At 35.1% G+C, this 21,994-nt stretch overlaps 1 protein-coding gene across 1 annotated transcript in view; it reads left to right on the top strand.

Annotated features, from left to right (window-relative positions):
• Positions 1-10: 10 nt before the first annotated feature.
• Positions 11-21,994, top strand: part of ADGRL4 (adhesion G protein-coupled receptor L4) — a gene marked incomplete at both ends in the record, with an annotated part of 120,454 nt that continues 98,470 nt past the window's right edge. The window contains 3 exons of the mRNA XM_079721167.1: positions 11-79; positions 3,247-3,445; positions 4,819-4,968. Of these exons, the coding sequence (XP_079577293.1) occupies positions 11-79; positions 3,247-3,445; positions 4,819-4,968 (418 nt within the window). The remainder of the gene's footprint in view (positions 80-3,246; positions 3,446-4,818; positions 4,969-21,994) is intronic.

The following is a 21,994-nucleotide window of genomic DNA, read 5'->3' as shown; positions in this document are numbered from 1 at the left end:
GTGAGTAATGATGATATTTAGAGGTATAGTCACAGAGCTGGCCAAACACTTAGAATTCAGTCACACTACCAATGTTCAGGTGAGGAATCAGACAGTCTCACAGAGGCCTCATGAAGGGGGTCCAGAAGCTGCATGTGTTTCTCGTGCCAGTCTCTGGGGCACCATAAATACATCCATGGATAAGGTCTTCATTTCAATTGTGTACTAATTTCCTATATTTGATGCTTTAAATATTAAAGGTACTAAATGCCCAATAGTTCTGAAATGTATGTTAATGTCCTTAACAACCCACAATGATCTACTAAGGCAGGCATTGTTATTTCCATGTTACAATGGGTAAACTGGTCCCCAAAGAGGCTAAAGAATCTATTCATAATAAAAGTTAGAGTTAAACCCAGGTCTTCACAGTAAATACTTTCTACAGCAAACTTCAACCTGACCAAAAATCTTTCAAGGAAACCTGTTTAAATCCTGGCATCTTACAGACAGACCCAACATAGAACTAATCATGGATTTGATAAGATCTCGCATTGCAGGATGAATGTTTATACTAGTGTATTAAAACTGCAATTAGATAGGCAGCTTAAAATGATTTTACTTCCATGTGTTATATTTAGGCCAAAATCAAGCTCTAAAGGATTGTTATATCTTCAAAAGACTAGAAATGTCTCAGTGTACCCAAATAAAGATCGTTGATAACATTTTAAACTTAAAGTTCTATATTTCTTTGAGAATACTTCTTTAACATATACTTTTCTCTCACAAGTAAAATATTTGGAATGAAAATTCAATATATTTTTTTCATTAATGTAAAGACAACATATCCAAAATTTTTCAGTTATTATATTTATTTCTTATGAAAATGACTTTGAGTAATAAATTAATTAATTTTGATTTTTACAAAGAACAATCTTAAAACTATAAGCATCATTAAACACTTCATGCTCACATTTTACTCTCCTGTATTTTCTTGATAAAAATATATGAATAAACTTTTACTTTTTAATAAGAACACACATGCAAAAAGAAAGTTTGGAAAATATTTTAAAATTGCATTTTACCTCATTTTTGTTATTTTTAAGCAATGCATGGAGAAAAATAATATGTTTTTAAGTTGGTTGTCTTCTATTATCTTTAGTATAAAAATCAAGCATAAGCATGCATGGCAGATCTATGGTGTAAACTATTTTATGACAGTGATTTTAAACATACGTACAGTGTTTCAGTTTACAACGTGTCTTAGGAAATAATATATTTCTATATTTATGTCTTTTGAATGATGAGTATACACAATGACTTCATAAGTACAATGCAATGACTTTGGAAAAACTAGCTTCCCATAAATGGAGCCAGGTCTTCAGAACACCTCGAATTTTATATTATAAAACTGGGCTTGTTACTTTTTCCCCTTTGAAGCCACTCTTCATCCTATCTTTCCTCTTTTCGTGGATGGTTCCAACCTTCTGCTCACACAACTAGAAAATCTTCACACTCTGTTTTAAACCTATCCCTCAACCTCAGCAAGTCAACCAGATGTCAATTTTCTTTATCTAATCCTTTCTCCAATCTGTCCCTATCTCCCCCATCCCAATACTCCTATCCTGGTTCAGGCATTTGTAGTCTATTTCCTGGACTATTCTGGCTTCCCTGCCTTTGATGTCTCCATAACATCCCTCATTTAGACTGCTGCCAGAGAGTTTTATTCACTGAATCACCGTCTAGCTTATTAAAAAAAAAAAAAAAAAAAAAAGAAATTTAGGGCATTTAAATCACCTTTCCAGACTTCCTGGGTAGCAATAACTGATGACTACTCATTTTTGCAATACCCTTCTCAGGGTGGTACCACTATAGAAGGTATATAGCAGGGTGACTGAGAGCACCAACTCAGAAGCAAAATAGCCTGGGTCAGCTAGACTAGCTGTGTGACTCTGGGCAAATCACACAACACCTCTGTTCCTCATTTCCCTCATTTATTGTGGGAAGCTCCACACTCAGGAGCTTTTTGTAGGAATTAAATTAAGCTAGAAAGGGTCCACGAAAATGCAATAGAGAGCCAAGGAAATATGTCTATACATAAGTACTTGTATCATTGTGACTTGTGTCATTGTGACCAGTTTTAGCTGTTGCCCCACTATTTATAATCTTTTTGGAGTCCAAGGGCCATGACTTGATCATCTTTGTGAGGGTACTCTCTGTACAAAGTAGACTTTTAGCAGATGTTTGTTCAATTAAACAGAATGTATATGAAATGTGACAAAGGTGTGCCCAACTGTTTTTACGTGGAATGACTTGTGTCAGTGACACAAAGATCCGTTATGTCTTTTCTTTAAATCAGCTTTATTGAGGTATAATTTCCATGTGATAAAAGGCACAATTTTAAGAGATGAGTTCTGCCAAATGCATGCATTTAGGTAACCAGCCTCCCAATCAAAATGAATAGTATTCCCATTACCCCACGTTTCCCTCTGTGTCTCTCTGCAGTGAATCCTCACTCCCCACTCCAACCTCAAGTAACCACTGGTCTGCTTTCTGTCTTATAGATCAGCCTTGCCTGCGAGTTATTTTTAATTTTTACACTAAAAATGTTTCCATGTTTCAACCTTAACGATCCGTATCTATGTAATCAACTCATATGTAGTAACATGAAAGGAAAGCTATACACGATGCACCAGGTGTTCTGGGGAGGGGGCTGGTGAGGAGAGGGGTAAATTTTAGTTGAAAGTGGAAAACAGCATCTTGTACTTCATAGCCATTTAATTCTCGACACTTGTCTTTTCTGTTTGCTTGTTTTTTACTCAGTCATTTTAGACACGATCCTAACCTGTAGGCTCTGTAGGCAAGGCAGAGTATCTTTATTCTACACTCTGGAACCCTGAGTCCCCACAAGGTGCGGCCTCAGTGCTGGAAACCAAGGCCCTGTTGTTTGGATCCAAGTTTCCAGCCTACTTCTGGGCCCAGATTTCCTTAGGGAAACGTGTTACTGAAAAAAAAAAAAAGAAAAGCTGTGTCCCGGAATTGAGGTTGCAGGGAGGACCCTTGATAGGCAGTTCGGTAGGTTCTCTCGGGGCGGGGTACGCTCCACGGGACTCTGGAACGCATTGGCTTTGAGGGCGGCACCCTGAACGCTGCCCGCGGGAAGGGGACAAAATCCCCCCGAGGGGCGCGCGGAGCGCAGCGGGCCGGCAGCCCCGAGGCCAGGGGTGAGGTCAGGGTGGCCTGGGGGCCGGGCCCGGACGTGGCCTGCAGACTCAGCGCTGGACGCGCGCACTCACACAAAAGAGGCCGGAAAGTGGCGGGAGGAAGCGGGCGCGTCACGGGGGCCGCAGCCGGGAGCCTGGCGCGCCCGCCCCGCCGCGCCCCAGGTACACGGCCCGCTCGCCCCGCCGCTACGCCACCGCCACCGCCACGACCACGGCGCCGCCAATGAGACTCCTTCCGCTCCTAGGTGAGTGCCCGCGCCCCGGTCGCCCGGCTGCCCCGGGCCAGCACCTGTAGGCTATTTCCAAGGTGGAACTCACGTGCCGAGTGCATTTGGCCAAGACTCCAGGGGGAATTGACACAGTCCTTCTCAGGATGTTTTTCTCCCTGGCCTTTCAACTCTGGAGTTCGATATTCAGTACCCAGGGACCAAGTCATCTTTTTATTCCTGCTGGGACCAAGGCATCTTTTTATTCCTGCTGCCAAAGTCCTCAAAGTCCCAGACTTTGACCTTTCTTCTGATCTTCCCCCTAGACATTTGGGAAATCCAAATAATTAACACTTGTGGGAGGTTTCCTGGCCTTTCAAGGGGACTGCTGGCCCAGACTTTGGGTTCCTTTAAAATACCATTTCGATGATACTGTGCAGAAAGATAATAAATCACATGTTTGAAGCCGAATTAATTCTGGTTTAGACAGTATATACAGCCCTATGTGAGGCTAGGATTTAGAAATGAATGTTTAAGAATCTCTTGTTACCAGATGAGGACAGTTTATCTCGGATGACTCTTTTCAGAGTAATGACTTGCATGATTCATAACTGTCCATCCCAAGCGGGTTTGTCTTGACAAGGCCTAGGACAACAATAAAAAAGGAACGTCCTACCCTTTTCCTTATCTTTTCCTAACAGCGCACAAAATACCATTGCCAACTTTGTTTTCAAAAACTCTGAAATAAAGGCTTGTTCTCTCTTATGCTGCATGTTATTGGTCATGTTTGTCTGGTGTTCCATTTCTGGAAGATGGATCTTTGACCAGTATGTTGAGTTGATTTTTTTCCCCTCTAACGGGAGAAAATGTAAAAGAAACTTTATTATGGAAAAGGCAGAATTTTAAAAGATAATTAGAACACAGAAAAAAAGTAATAATTGTGTTTGTTCTCCTGAATGGTATGATATGTTGCTCTTCATCTTAAAATAACACAGATTTGACTTTGAAAAGACACAAATACTCAGTTCACCTTGATTTATTTCTGCACAGAATCATTCCCAGGGGAGGGATATTACTTTACAATCATGCAGCTACCTTTAAAAGTATCTCACCTCAAGGTGAAGGGTCCAGTGATGTAAGAATGCTGTTTTCTTTATAAAGCCAGGTTGCTTACTACATTTTAGCTTGGTTGAGGATTACTTGATAAACACTGAGACTGAAGAAAAGCATTACATTTTTTACTCACTTGGTCATGTCCTGTTATTTACCTAAATTCTCCTTTGGGACATTCTCATAATGCATTTATCTAAATGGAAAGAAAGAAGGATAGTAATGTATATGTCATCTAACTCAACAGTGGGAGAAGGTTTTTCTTTTTCTTTTTGAAAAGGTGCATTCTCTATTTTCTTTAGTGGGTTTTTCCACTTTGCTGAATTGTTGCTACACTCAGAATTGTACCAGGACACCTTGTCTCCCAAATGCAAAATGTGAAATACGGAATGGAGCTGAAGGCTGCTATTGCAATATTGGATTTTCAGGAAATGGTGTCACAATTTGTGAAGGTAAACAATCTTTATTACCTCTTTTGGAGTATATTGTAAGATTAAATTCTGATATGATTGCTTTTTTCTTATCGAGAAGTTAAGTTGTCTTACTTTATACTGTTTGGTTTCATGCTATTGATAAAAAAGCTTAATTAACGAAATAATAAGTTTAAACTTCCCAGGTCAATATTTATACTTGATTATGGACTTTTGATGACTCCATGCGTATCTTATTTTGGGTAAAGATTGCCCTTGAACTTAAGCTGGAAAACTAGGTTCTGAGAGCAGAGTCAATACCTTTAGGAACAAAAGAACAGAGAATTCATGAAGTCCAGGCTATACCCGCAGGTGTTGCCTTCAGATACCTTCCTTAGTACTTGCCTATCTAAATTTGAGAATACCATTAAGAGATTTGAGGTTTTCTCCTGCATACCCTGGATATATACCCCGGAGAGAGAGAGAGAGAAAGAAAATTTTGAAATATATTCTTTTCTGAAAAAGTAGATCCCACTTATGGAACTTTAGGCTAGAGCCCAGAGCAAGAATGCCAGGAAAGTTCCTTCTAGGCTACAATTTAGCCCATTGACTTGATGAACAGAACACTATCCCATAATCAAATTTAAGTGATTTCTTGTCTGTGGTCTCCATCACCACCATGCCTCTTCTTTCCTCAAGCTTCACCCAGTCTTTATTCTCTCTTTCATTTTTAGTAGAATCTAGTTTAACTAGGTCAATAGAACAACATTCTGTGTAGGAGAGAGCGAGGAAAAAAAAGTTCCAAGCTATGTAAATTAGTTTTAAAATATAATTAAATGGCAGTCTCAGACTTGAACTGTGTGGTATTACACTCCTAAATGTATTTAAGATAACATGGACTTTTTCTAATTAAACCAGGATATTGTGCATTGTTAATATTGCATGTGTTTGCTTATAGCATAAACAAGTTGCGTCTCGTGATTAAATTTGATAGGCTCTTAAAAAAGATTAAATATGCAGTATATAGTAAGACCAGACCTCATCACAATTAGTTTAATGCTTAAAAATGTGGAGCAAAGCTACAGTTGCTTAATGGTGCATTAGATCAGGCATTTCTGCTTGTACATACAGCCGGGATTTGTAATTTACTATTCTACAAGCACTACAAAATTCTTTCCATAAATAATCTTAGATTTTTATTGTGTATTTAATTGAATGGCATTATGGCAAGTGGATAGTTGAGTGACCTTCAAAATATGGCATCAAACATATTAATGCGCTTTTCCACTAATCATTACAAATTGTACCAGAGTACTTCATAAGCAGTGTTGCCTTTTTGTTATTTAGATACTTTTCAAGTGTCATGATTACCATCATTAACATCAATAATTTTTCACAATTTGGACCTTCAGCAGCCAAGCAGTTCATAATCATGTTTTTAATGATTTCTTTTAAAAACACATCTTCCATTATCCAATGCAATTGTTTTTCCCCCTGCTGTTTAGTCAATAGTCAGCTGAAGGGCAGAAAATATTTTCTGTTGAAAATAAAAATATTTCAAGAGCTTTGGCCCTGAAATTTCTTTTCACACAGAGCACAGTTTGTAATGGGAATTTTTTTTCTTTTCAAGTTCTTCTTAAATTCCCTTCTTATTTAAAGAATGGTACATATACACTTGTGTTAATATTCACTATCTGAGGTTTATAATATCCTCTTAAAACTGTTCAAACAGTGGTTTTCATCTTTTTCACATTTTATTAATCCACTGACAAATTTGGGACACCTTTTTTCAGTAAATACATTTAATATGATTTTTGGAATCAAAACATTGTGTTTTCAACTGCTGACTCGTCTAGGTTATATTTTGGGTTTGAAGAATCTTGTTGGCTTTTTTCATCTCTGAAGAGATTCCCCATCTTTCATGATCTTTCTCTAAGATTGTTAGTAGGTCTCTAAGAAATCACTGGACAGAATTTTTGTTACTGAAGATGCCTGCTTCTTGAGGAGTGAAAATTGTTGTTTTTTGACATCATTAACATCATCTCCATCATCTTCATAAAATCTGGCTCCCTCCAAGGCATGCCAAATAAATGTCATGATAATAACCCAACCTTACTAAAAGTATTCTGTTCCAAGAGCTAGTTTTGAACAAGTTATTTAGACTTTGGATTACGTGGTCCCACAGAAACCAGTTTTAATAGTAGTGAATTTATTTCACTTAATTATCTTTTTATTGAACAAGTATTTGTTGAGCACTTTCATCATCATCATTATCATTATCACGATCATCATCAGGATCATCATCAGGATAGTTAAGCTGTATTGTTCACTTAGTCCAAGATATTAATTAGCATAACATCTTCATCTGTTATTTTCCCCATTTTATCTATAAGGAAATAGAGTGTTAAGAAGGTTAAGTGAAAATCTCAAGTGACACAACAAATAAGTAGTGGAGCCAAGATTTGTGCCCAAGTCTGTCTAATTCCAGTGCCTGTACTATTACTCACTGTGTTTGACCATAAGGCCTCTGCTTAACAGATACTGCTATGCCCTTGGGTTAAAATAATCAATAAGAAATTGACCTTGATTTCTAATATATCTGAGGACAGTTACAGAACTATGTTAATAATTTGATACAATGTTATAAAAGGTATTAAAAGAGGTAAGTTTGAGATGTGCAGTCCACAGCAAGGAAGCTTTCTAAGTGGAGGTGACATTTATGCTCAGAATTGAGAATAAATAGGTTTTATTAAGACCAACAAAGTGACAGACAGAAGTCAGGCAAAAGGAATCAGCAGTAACAAAGGCCTAGAAGTTGAACATGTGTGTGTGTGTGTTTTTTTTAAAGGAGCTCCAAGTATTTTATGCTGGATATATATCACAGGTATCTTAGTTGAGGGGCCAATGGCAATTAAGTCAAGATGTCAAAGGTACGGACTTTATTCTGTTAACAAAAGAAAGCCTTTAGCAGGTATTAAGTAGCTGAGTTACATGATAGATTGTATGTATTAGAAAGATGACCCCATTAGGTAGAGTAAGAACAGATTAGCAAGGGTCAACTCACAAAGGCCATTTACCCAACCTGTAAAACCAATAGTACAGTTCATTATGCTTTATGCTCCATCTACCCAATGTACTTTAATCTTCATATCAAGCAGTTGAAACAAAAACTACAGATGCTGTCTTTTACTTACAAACAGTATTATTACTGGTTATAACTAGCTTCTGTTGAACTCCACGCTACAGCCTTTTGCATATGAGAGAAGCAGGACTCTGAAAGCTTAAGTGAGTTCCCCAGTGTCCCAGGCTAAAGTCATAAAGCTAGGACTCAAACCCTGGAATCTCAGCCTTCTCTAAATTACCAAAAATGTCAGCATATTACCAGTCACCTGACATAATTAGTTTAGTACAGATTTTTAAACCAAATTGGTGGAACAGTATCATTTTAATAGGAATTATTTATTACCAGTTTATTGAGGTATTAATGGGAATTTATTACATACTTATCTTTATGCTGACATGTAAGTATATTTTAAGATAGGAAGTGAAAAAGTGTGGAGAAATTTTGGGGTACATCTAAAGACTTTTGAAATTGTTGATGATGTTTAACTATAAAATGTAGGTATTTTATTTCTTTAAACATATATTACTATTGCCGTTCCTTATGGTTCTCAGTACATTTTTGGCTACCTTCTAGTTTACAGTAGTTACAAATATAGGAAGTTAAAGATCCCTCCTCCCCCAGGTAATTATGAAAGTGTTAAAAAAGGGAAGGAATGTTAGAAGGGCTGAAAGAATCTTTGGCTACACCTAAAACACTATATTGCTTGAGTTGGAATAAACTGAGCTGTGAGAAGCAAGAAGCAGGAACCAGGGGAAGGATGCAGTGCAGTGCATGTTTGGGTGTAAGGATGGGGGGTGGTGAGAAAATAGTCTCCCTACTCTCATATCAGCTCATTAAGTGGGGCTGTTTTTTGGGAAGTTTCATGGAATGAGAATGGGTAGGAGGAAAACAACTGCCCCAGGTAAGGAGAGGAACGGTCAGGAAGGATGTAATTGACTACCAGTATGCATGTATAAAAATCTTTTCAGAGCTTGAGACATGCCTATTATGAGCAACTTCACAAGCACTTTACAGAAAATAATGAAGTCTTGGTGCCTGACTCAGGGAGACATACTGTATGATTTAAAAAGTAGTTTTTCATTGTTATCTAATGACCATATGTATGCTTGTAAAATTCAACTGGAAGAATATCATAATAAACTAGAGAGCAGTATGAGGCTGGTAAAGGTAAAGACAACAGTGTCACAATAGTTATCTAAAGAGCAGAATGTGGGAGAAATATTAATTAAAATAGTCCATTAGCATGAATCTGCCCAGGATAAAATAGAAGTGCTGAGGACATGTGATTGCTTCCATAACAATTTTTTTCTTTAGTAATAAAGAGGATGCTCATCAAAATGGGCAAACCAATAGTCATCAGAACAGACGCAAAGCATACAATGTATATGTCATGAATATACACATCAATTAACACAATTATATATACTATCTAAACTATGTCCTACAAATAATAACTGTAGCTGTAAATATTTAACCAAATGATAATATCTGTAATAGAAATGTGAACAGAAAAATAACTCTTATGTACTCTTCTTTGCATCACATCTCAATGATATTTCATATTTAATAATGATATATACATATAGTCAAAGCTATATAACATACATATACGTTTTCACTTTTATAAGCTATAGTCACATTCTGTATGTAAATGATTTTTCAGAACAAACATGCCAGAATAACAAACTAATTGGTATCACCCATTTCTCACTCAAGTAAATATCATTGTCTAAGATGGTTTAATTATGAAAATGATGCTACCAGTGCTTAAAATTTTATTAGAACTCTTACTTTATAATTTATATGTGTAATATAATAAATTAAATTTAAATAAATTATTTAAGTATATATATATTTTTTCCTATCCTCAATGACAGTGAGATTTTGAGAGTGGATTTAATCTTCAGAAACAGCTAAGAGAAACTTTTAACCAAATCTGATGGGTGAAGTGGAAGATTAATTGTCAAAATGGTTTTAAGAAAATGGTGTGTGGTTATAAAGTAATATGAGATGAAATATTTTTCATGAGTAGCATGGAACAAAGACAGTTTTTTAAGTTTTGAAATGTTTTGATATTGCATATAATAGCGAGATCACTAGAATAAATGTATTGACTTTCAAGTTGTTAATTCTCATTGGGATGCTTAAGTTCTTTTATTTGCTTAAAGATAGTTGTATTATTTTCATGCAGTCATTTCATAAGCATTATCTGTTCTTCATTCATCCAATTCCAAAGGGGATTGTTAATATCTCTAGCTCTAAAAGTAACAAAGATAAACCCAACACATTGTTGAGCTAGATTCTAAGTGTATACCAGCTTACTTAGAAATATTTTCGTTAATACAAATATTTTATGAAATAAACCTTACAGTGTAGGACAAAAATGTCATAAAATGTATCAGTGCATTTTGGGGAACAGGTCAAGCATTTTCTTATATGATAAACATCATCATTACCTTTTTAAAACATCATCATTACCTTTACTTATTTCAACAATTGGAATATTCATTTTGGCCCTGTCATTTTTGAAACCTATTCTAGCTTTGAAAATTTAGAATATGGTACCCTTAATAATTTAGCATACCAACATTTTATTTCTGTTACCTGAAAAGATGGTCCATCAGTTTAGTTCTGTCATGATCTGGCAAATTAAATAGTCTGGTTACCAAAGTTAGTCTATTCATTGAGTGAGACAGTTGGAACAAAAACAAGGAAAGTTAAAGTTTATAATCATCTTTAAATTGTACTGATATTTAACTTCTGTGAAGTTACATACCCAGAAGATAGAGGGCATCAAAACTGCCTGGATCAGGTCTCTCTAGAAAAGCTATTTTTCACAGCAGCTTCTAAATCTTTTTTGTCTTAAGGCTGCAAATGGGTATCTTTTGAATATTTGTTTTCATTTCTTATCTGGCATCATCAGCTCTCCTAGTAGTTCATCTACAACTTTTCTTATCCTTTTACATTTATTACATTTTGTGGTATTGCAACTTAGGAGTACAGAATTGAGTAGCAGCCAGGGCTAGCATTTTCTTTAATTTTTCCCTTTCTCTCTCTCTTTTTCTCTCTGCCCCCCTCTCTATGTCTTTCTCTCTTTTCTTCTTATTCCAGTCCATAGAAGGAGGTGTCTTCTGGTTTTTAAGTAATATTTAAGGAATATTTGAAGATTTAGAAATCTATGTCTCTATAACATTACATCCACATCTTCCTTCATATGTAATATGTTACTAAAAACCCTTGAGGAAGCAAATTTTTTTTTTTGTAAAACAAGTGTATTTTTACATACTCCAGAGGAATTTCTTAGGAAAATGAATACTAATACAAACTTGAAAAAGTATGAACTCTAACGTGCTTCTAGATAGCTGTGTATCAAAATTTTTTAAAATGAGGTGCATATTTCCTTGGCCCTTCTTGTACTGAATGGAAACTGTAACCTGTGTAAAAAATGATAGTCTGAATTAACCCAAGGCTTACATTCCAGGATGCATGATTTCTGTGAACTTCATCCAAATAAATAAAATACCTTTGCCAATTTCAGAAATTCTTTTCCTTGTAACTAGAAATATGACCTCTTTCATCTGTTGACAAGAAGGGTTACACAATAGAGAGAACAAACTCAAGCACAATAATTAAGTAGAACCTCCTCAAAAAAATCCACTCTATGAGGTTACAAATTCTTTTACCATATAAAAAGAGAAAAATAAAAGAATAAACCATTCTAGAAACCATCTTTAAGCTAGTATTTTATTTTTTTATTTATTTATTTATTTATTTTTTTTTTTTGCGGTACACGGGCCTCTCACTGCTGTGGCCTCTCCCATTGCGGAGCACAGGCTCTGGACGCGCAGGCTCAGCGGCCATGGCTCACAGGCCCAGCTGCTCCGCAGCATGTGGGATCTTCCCGGACTGGGGCACGAACCCGTGTCCCCTGCATCGGCAGGCGGACTCTCAACCACTGCGCCACCAGGGAAGCCCCTAGTATTTTATTTTTAAAAAGAAAAGGAAAAAAGAACTTGTGTCATTAGAGTTTTGCTGATCAGCTCCACAGTTTTAAAACTGAAAACTTCTCCATATCTCCTCCCTCTATTTGTATAGCTGATTCACTTTGTTATAAAGCAGAAGCTAACACACCATTGTAAAGCAATTATAGTCCAATAACAATGTTAAAAAACTAAAAACTTCTCTTATCTAACTTGACAAGGTCATTTTTTGCAGACTAAGTTTCAGGAATCATTTTTCTAAGTCATCCTGTTTCATGTTTATCTCACTGGACAGATATGACAATGAATGAGATACAAACTAAGAAGTATCCTGAGACCTTAAAGAAAAGTTTAATATGAATATGATTTTAGATTTTCCCAACTAATCTATAATGAAACGTGAAAATGTTTCTTCATGTAGAAGTCTCATTTATTTTTGATTACTTTTTAATCAGTATTATCTACATGGATTCATTGCATATTTAGAATCAGAAAAGTAATATCAGATAACTAATGGCACAGAGCCTTAAAGAGAAATAGTAAAACTCAACACAGAACTTCTGAGTTCTAATATCAATAATCAAAAATACTTATTCAAATTTCTGTGTTAAATCAATCCTAGATAAGACTTACTATCTGATTTGACATTATCAGAGTGCTGGGCTTTTTTTCAAATGAAGACTATCAATTTGTTTTTACTGCAGGCTAAAATGTTGATTCATCATATATATATATATTTATATTTATATACATCATATAATATGTGTTGCTGATAAAGCATCAATAGCAATAAAATTGAATATCATTTTTCTAGCATTAGTTTTCATTTTTTGCATGCAAAGTGAACATGGCAGTTGTACCATCTTATATTTTATGTTCAGTCATATCTTTAGGATCTGCTAGGAAATTTAAATTAAGTGAAAATTGTGCTCTAAATGTGGAATTTTCATACATTTTAAACCTCTGTTACTTTTCAAGAAAATATTGGCATAAAGAAGAACAAAGGAATTTGGAGAGAGCAACTTTAACACCATAGAGTGACTCACTGAGTCTCAAATTTTTTGCTTTGCTTATTAAAATTATATTATTTTGTCAATATTTTAAGATTGCTAACTTCATTTTACAAAGTTGATGATATTTCTTATGTTGTTGGAATGTCAGTTTTCTACAGTCCCAGTTTTAATAGGGCATTAGCATACTTCATAGCCAATTCCCAGTTATTTTGGAAGCAAATTAACCAGCCTTCTGATTATCCATTTTCACATTATTTCTCTTCTTCTGTACTTAGTCTCTTTAATGCTTAAATAAGGAACTTCAGATTTACAGCTTATTCACAAAAAAGTAATAATATTGATATTAATTTGACTGCTTTCTCTGAGCTACAATCTATTCTAAGCGCTTTACATGAATTTATAAATTTAATCCTCATAACAACTCTGAAGTAAAACCTAGTATTATTCTCAATTTATAGGTTAAATAATTTTCCAGAGAAAGTACCTTCAAACAATCTTCTCATATGATCCTCAAACTACTATGTGAATTAAGTCTGCAAATAATTAAATTGAATCTCATTAAGAAAAAAATGAATTATTTTGGTTCTACCCCTCCTACCTCGATTCTGCTTTTTTTGTGCTACATTATCAAAACAACTGATAAAAAGAAAAAAAATGTGTGGTGTGTATATTTATGATACCTTAGGAATAAGTGCAGGGAAGTTAAAACTATTTACAAGCTTTAATAGCTTGATGAAAATCGTAGGCCAGGAACAATTGTTTAACTCCTGTTTATCTATCTCTTTCAAGCCCAGTGAATTGCAAATAAAATCAGTGAAATCAAAGGAGGCTCATGTGAAGTCTACAAATTAAGAGTGAACTTCTCAAAGCAGAATCCAGTGCTACAAATGGGGGTAGTTCAATGTACACAGAGAAGGCTTCAGTGAAGATGGTGTCTTTTCCCTGTGGTGGTCATATTCTTTACCCTTCCCAGAAAGGGAGTGGAAATCTAGGTGATTGGTTGGGACATTATTTTCCTAAAGCTGTACAGATTGGTCTCCCTATTTCCCTTTGGTGTTTGCTCCCAAATAGAGCCAAGAAAATAATCTCAAAGGAAACTTTGTCATCTGCCTGTCATCACTTAAGGTGCAAATTCATACCACCTTCCTGCCCACTCGCCACCTATGCTACCTGGAATAATGCCTGAAACTTGCCCCACCCATGTATGCAGCAAACCCAGAACTCTTGCACTAAAGAGGTTGTAATTGTCAGGCAAAACCTGGGCCATGGTACCTGTGATAATCAATATTGTTCTTTAGTTATAAACATAAGGGTCTTTTAAGGATAACCAGTGATTGGAGAAAAGCCAGAAATACAAAACAAAGATGAATAAGTAGAACTGGCCTGAAAAAGATACTTTCTAGGGAGAGAAAAGAGGTTGAAGGAAAAACTCCAGTTGATACCCTCAAAGAGATTCTCAAAAATTTTGCATCCTAACAAACAAAACAAATAGAATAGGCTTCTGTGTGTGAAAGAGCTATTATACCAGAAAAAATACTTTCTTCTTTGGTATATCCCATAACCTTTGTGCTACTCAATTCCTTGTACCTCCTTTATCCTTTTATTCATCTCCTTTCGAAGAAATCCATCAAGACAATAAGCTGGTAAAATTGTCAGTAATGCAAGGAATTCTTAAAAATCACCAGAAGATTGAGACTAAAGTCTCTATTCCTGGGTTTTCTCTCCTGTGAAAATGATCACACACCGAATAGGGAAACTACAAATCTCAAATTTTCTTACACATCAGTAGAAGATACCCCTGGACTGCGTAAGTCAGGATATTCTTAAGTTCATCAGCTGAGTACAATCCCCCTTTTTATAATAACCCAATTTCACCCCCTTTGTGATCTTTTCCATTATCTCTGCCTACACCTCTCCCAAATTACTCCCCTAGTTTATCTCAAAGGTGAAACAGGGTAGTCAATGTGTCTTTTGACCCTAATTCCATGATTTGCTGGTAATTTTTCACATTATAATGTCATTAATATGGGGATAGAGCCCATACTTGGTACCCAGGAATAGTGCATTGTTGTTGAAGAACCTCTGCTCCATTTGATTGAACTCAAACTTTGTTTTTGACTTACTTATAAATTCTGTGGTTATAATATTGTAATTATTTGCAATTTCCAACCTATGTTGTTTGTTTTCCCTGAGTAATTTCCTGAATTAACGGGCTACTACTCTTGATAGTTCATACAAAAAGATCTATTTTTCTCCTCCAATAAAATATATTTATCTTCTGATCTATGTTACTCCCAAATTGAGGCAATAATGTGCAATAAAGCAGCAGAAAAATAATACCCAGAGACTTCAGAACTAAAAGGCAAAGATGGAAAATACGAGAACAACATGGGGAACCTAATATTCATCTAATAGAAGTCTCATTAAAGTAGGATCAGACAAGATATAGCAAAGGAAATAACAAAAGATATAAGACAATTTCCCAGAGCTTAAGAAACACCTGAGTCTTCAGTTAAAAGAGCCCTCTAATATTCAACTGTCTTTTGCATAATATGTTTGTGCCTTGCTTCTCAGCTTATGTTGAAGGAATACCTATTGATATCTTGCAATAAAAGAAGAGTATAGTTTACTTCATAACCTGTCACTTTTATTTATCCATTCAAGATGTTTATTACCTTTGTGTACCTAAATAATAGAATATATAGACTGCTTCATTTCTGTAGCATAGGTGAAAACCTACTCAAATCATGGGGACAGAGTGAGAAAAAGTGTTTTTCAAAACGACAGTTGAGTGACTCTTAACCATCAGGAGAGTGAATAGATGCCAGGCAGCCAAAAATCAACAATGACCACTACAAGAAGAGTTTCTATCAGTCCTCTGGGCCTCCATGTCTACATTCATCTACTTTCATTTAACCCTTTTCTGAGACTAATTCTAGCTTAAGAAAGGAGGGGGTGTATCTTAGAAATACTGTGATATTACCCCATCATCTAAAAAATAAAATAATTACTACACCAAAGTCTTATCTTCCAGGTTCCCATTATTGGATCCCTTTCTTATATCCTTGTATCTCAATAACTGAGAGCCAGCCCTGTAATTTGAACCCTCCTAGTATGCCATGCCCAAGTAACTAAATTCTCTGATAATAAATGCTCATATGACTGTGATGAGGTCTCCAAGCTCGTTATATATATTCTAGTCCTTTTCAACTGGGGCTGTTATGGTAATTGTTATTAATGTCTCTCTCAGCTTTAAAATTCTTTGATTCTGTTATTGTGAGACTTTTATTTGGACTGTAATCAATATACAGTTCATCTACTTTTGTGGTAACTAATGGATTTTCGGCTCGATTTAAAACATGAAAGTGAAACAGATATGGATTTTGGTCTCTTGCCTCTAAACTCAGTGCACTTTCCACTCTACTACCGTGCTTTTTCCTGCGATCTCTGGAGCTGGCATGACCAATGCAGGTGAGGCTTTCATCTACTGCTTGTGCTCCCTTCTCCTTATTCATGACCATAACACCATCATGATATTCTTTTCTGCTGAACCAGGATGTGACCTCAAAGTTCTTCTCCAGGCAGATATTACAAATCAGTAGAGGCAGGCACATAAATAAAACTTATTTTCCATTATTTCCATTATTGTTTTCTCTGGTGATTTTCTCCTTTGAAAGGAACTTCTGGACGAATCTTCAGTGAACCCCCCTGTATTACAGTGCTAAAAAGTAAGGTATTAAATAGAATATGATCAGCAAGAGAAGTGCTATATCAGAGTCACCTGAATCATAAAAAAAGAAACAAGAAGGCTATAAACCTTTTTATATTTGCTGCCCTCTGGGAAAGGTTCAGTCACTGTTGTATGTGGTTGAGAGAACCCCTTTTGAATAAAATGAAACACATATTCGTTATGTGGGGAGGAGGGTTATGACTCATGTGATTTTATAAGTACCATTTAATGAACAATTTGGAAGAAAATGCTACAAAATAGAACTTGTCCTTGTGTTGCAATTTCAAAAGAACATTGATGACTGTTTATTTATAACTGTGATGAGCCAGGGATGTTGAGAGTGGACTTGACCAGAGGGGCAGTCTTCTCAGCTGGAAACCTGTAGCTAAATGTCTCCATTCTGAGGATTTCATATAGTTCCAGGCATCAAAATACTTTGTGTCAGACTCAATAAATGGGACAGGATAATCAGCTGTGTGTGTGCTCAGGAAAGAAATCAGGCACTTTCAATGTTGGAAAAATTATAAACTGAGATTCATTGTCTAAAACTCAATACACATGTCACTTTCTTTGCAAGGCCTTTCTTATTTCTATATGTTAAGAATAATTGTTTGCTTTTTCATCTTCTTCTCATAATTCCTTTTTTATTTTTCCATCAATCCATGATATTGGAATAAGTGTTGATGGAGTCTGCCTGCTTTTTTTTTAAAACATGTTTATTGGAGTATAATTGCTTTACAATGTTGTGTTAGTTTCCTCTGTATAACAAAATGAATCAGCTATATGCATACATCTATCCCCATATCCCTTCCCTCTTGCATCTCCCTCTCATCCTCCTTATCCCACCCCTCTAGGTGGTCGCAAAGCACTGAGCTGATATCCCTGTGCTATGCAGCTGCTTCCCACTAGCTATCGATTTTACATTTGGTAGTGTATATATGTCCATGCCACTCTCTCACTTCAACCTAGCTTGCCCTACCCCCTCCCCATGTCCTCAAGGACAGGAATAAAGACACAGACATAGAGAGTGCCTGCTTTTTAATAGCTTTCCCTTCCCCCTCTCCATGTCCTCAAGGACAGGAATAAAGACACAGACATAGAGAGTGCCTGCTTTTTAATAGTGCCTGGGGAATCCCAACAGTGACTGCTGTTTGAGAGGAGAGTAACTAATTCTTATTCTTGAGTGGATCCTTGGAAATTGCCAAAATTCCTTGGATCCAATCTGTAAAATACTATGGATTGTTTTTGAGTGGTTACTCTGATTGGTTGGTGCCCCATTCTTATTGCTCCTTGTCTATGCTGAATTTATTAAGACATTGTGGGTGGTATTCCTGCTTGCATGGATCAGCACTTAGATTTGCTTGAATTCTATAGATTGTAAGAGACCCATATAGCAAGATTTCATTAGGTATAATCCCAACCCAAATATTTTGCTGTAAATAAAGACTATCCATTATAGCCAGAGAGAAAATGTGCATGAATGATCAGTTTGCTTAATAAACTTCACATTGGTTTTCTCCAAACTGTCTTTCCCTATTTCATTTTGAGTGATCAACTGTGCAAGACTGAATTTCCATTAACTTATCTATTGCTCTTTTGAACATTTTCATGAATTAGGAAGCAGTATGTCCTAAAGCAGGGACATTTGCGATATTGGCACTCATACCTTGTGATGACCTCCTGTTTTTGAAGCACCCTGGCCCTAATCTTCAGAGTCCCAGGAGTCACATTGACTACGGTATTTTTTTTCTGCATCTGATGTGTCACATATGCTGTTTTCATAGAAATCCTAGTAACTGTGAAATTATTAGCACTTAGAAAAATGGTATTTTCACTTCTAAGCATATTAGTACTTTGTTCTTTCTTTAATTTCAAAACAGAATTTTATTCTGTGTTGTTGAAAATATTTGTCTCACATTTATCACTCTTTCCCATGAACTAATCTTTTTAAATACAACATTACATGAAGCTGTATTTATTCTTCAGTTACCTACTTAAGGTGAAGTTTTTTATCTTTTTTTGCATTAGTATGTACCAAGTGAAGGACAAATTTTATTTTGTTTTTTATCAAACTCTAAATTTGATTAAATAGAATAAATTATCACATGAATGAATTGGGAAGAAAAAAATATTCTTACTCTCTGTAACTTTAAATTACTTCATTAGAATTTTAATACTTCCAATATATAAAGATTATGAAGAAAATAGTATCTTCATCTACAGAAATATTGTGTTTAATTTTTAAAAATATGTTGTAACCCTTCCTAAGAGTTATTCACTTCCTTGCTTTAGGAAACATTCTTTTCATACTATCTAGCAGTGCTGAAATCAACTAAAAGAGTATATGTTTAGGAGGCTGTGGGAAAAATGCCTTGAAAAACTCTAATGTATTATCTCAGATAATTTCTTCTTCTTGTCTTCTTGAGATATGATTTTATATCCCATATTTTACCAACCATCAAAGTGGTGCCAAGAATCTGAATTTATAATAAATACATATTTTAATTTGTTGGTCAGCTGTATGAGATAATACCACTATGTAGTGTACATTATACAGCATCTGTATAAATGTATCAAGCATTTTGAATGTTAAAAAACAGAACAAATCACATTTGTCTGCCATGAAAGTTGTGATTTTCTGGATATTAAAAAATTAAGGCAGTATTATTGATACATTTCAGCTGCTTTAACTATTTTGGTCCATTTCCATTGAGGGAAAAGGTATCAGGACTTAAATTACTGTAGTCTCATGTGTAGTTGTGGGTAGAGTGAGAATAAGGATTTTAGGAGAAAAAAACTTTTTGTTTAAAGAAATTGGAATATAGGGAAAGAACTCCAGCACCTGAATGTAATAGACGATGGTATTTTATATTCAAGTCAAAGAGGTTTCATTAAGAATAAGATTATTTTGAGTGCCATTGCCCTGAAAAGCTCGATTCCTGCCAAGTCCCTTTAAATGAAATTTACTGCACGGTAATGGTATTTCCCGTATTAACGTGATTTTTCCCGCACTGTTATGTTCTGATAATTCATATTACCAAGAAATCTGGATTAGTATACAGTATCAGAGATTCTCTTTATAACTGTTTAAAAGTTCCCAAACAAATTGCTAGAAGATAGAATGCCAGATTGTTCAAAGCCTGTACTTATTTTAAGGAGGAAATTAACACTTTGGTCCTTCATTTGCCATGGAAAAAGATAAAGACATTCTCTAAGAAGATTAGAATCCAGCCAAACATTGTAGGCTATATATAGCATACAAAGCCTTGTACCATTTGTGAAAATGCTATCAGGGGGAAACCCAATGACTGAGTTTCTGTACTGTATATTTTAGGGACACAGATTTAATTTAGAGATTATGGTTTGAAAATAAAATTTACTGTAAGAGTGTTTTTAGCTGATAAGAAATTGATTTTGTGACCTTGTTACACATTAATTGAAATATCTGGCAATATGTCTTGACGAGGTTTAAGGAACCATACACAGTTGGAACCATATCATTCCTTCATGTTGACCTTGCTAGTTAATCACTTTGTTACCATTACAGGGAAGGAAACTACTTTTTGTGTGGGGTCTGAATAATCTTCTATGGCATAACAAGTGTTTTTTATGTAATTGACATTATATTTAGTTGTTTCACTACATTGAAGGTGGAGTCATTTAAGAGTGTTATCCTTATAGATTAACATATTATTTTGTATTTTCTAATACTTTAAATGTTATATTTATAAAATCAAAAATAAGAAAGTGTGTGCACATGAGCATAGACATAAAAATTATGTTATTTAAATTATTCAGTGAATTTTAGAATGTAGGTTTTTAGAACTTACAGTAGAATGAAGGTAGTCAGGTTATCAGTGTTCTACATGTCTTACATGCTAGCTTATTTAACAGGTGTTAACTCAGGAGATATTTACAGAGGAAAAAATGAATTGCAGAGGAGAGTTCAAACAAATTGTGAAATTTGTAAAGTCTTACCAAAGAACACCAAAATATATTTTTTTTCCTTGAGATTCTTTGGGTTGACTCACCAGGTCAGTTATATATTCAATAATTATGCAGAAAAGTTGGCATCTCCACTTTATTTCTCTTTTGTGGATATAACCTCAGAACTAAAATTTGGGTCATGTTTCTTTAGTGACATCATGCTGTTAGCCCTCTGCAGATCAAGAACACATACTAAGTCTTAAAGAATTTGTTATTAAAAATGTCACTGGAGTCATGTTTAACATTTAAGTGGGAAGGAATATGCTGTTTTTTTGTGTGCATTTTTGATAATTAAAGTTGACATGTGCAGACAACTAAATCAATTTTGATGAGATTGAACAGAAGTTGAGGTGGTCCTAACACTTGCTTGATCGTTTTGTATTTGTGGAAAAATTCTGATATTTTGAAATAAGAGAGTTCTATATCCTTTGTGTCAGAAAGGTTCTTATGCTAGGTTTCCTGGTGCCATATGTTGGATCTGTTCTGAAGATAATTTCTGGACCTTTATAAACACAGAAACCTATGGAGAATACTAAAAAAAGTACAACAAATCTCTGTTGTATATGCAATGCAGGAAAGCAAGCAGATGCTTGATTATAGTGTTGCGTTTGTTCAACGAATGTGATGTTCCCTGCAGCAGTTTCATAATGGAATACCATGTGGAGAAGAATGTTTTTTTAAATATGTTTTGGACTTTGAATTTCAGTTTATTAGTAGACAACTATGTCAGAAAATTTTCAAGAGGCATTAATTGTTGTTTTATAGTCAATAATCTCTTTATACTTATCCTTTTAAACAATCAGATGGTTGCTTGAATAAAGAAGTATGAAGTTAATATGAATTTAAGCAAGGTTTTAGATTATAACCCATAATACACTTTCATTATTGTGTTTAGAAAAGAAAACTTAAGTCTTATTGATTACTGGAGATACAGTTTTCAAAAAAAGATTTCAGCAATTCATAAATTATGATCCAAGGACTTACTACTGCTAATGCCTTAATATTTGCAGATCAATTCCTTTATTAATTGAAAAGAAATTGTCCATACAACAATATTAAAACTGAATGACACACTTACAAATATGACACACTTAGAGAATAGAATTTAAAACAAAATTTTGACATACAATAAGTATTCAAATCTGGAATACCAAGTACAAATAATAAATATAGGATATTGCCACATTTTCTTTATCCATTCTGCTGATGGACATTTAGGTTATGTCCATGTCCT

The sequence above is a fragment of the Hyperoodon ampullatus genome (genome assembly GCF_949752795.1).
Source record: "Hyperoodon ampullatus genome assembly, chromosome: 2".
Lineage (NCBI taxonomy): Eukaryota > Metazoa > Chordata > Mammalia > Artiodactyla > Ziphiidae > Hyperoodon > Hyperoodon ampullatus.
The sequence above is the reverse complement of the archived record's forward strand: the minus strand, read 5'-3'. Positions and strand labels throughout refer to the sequence as shown.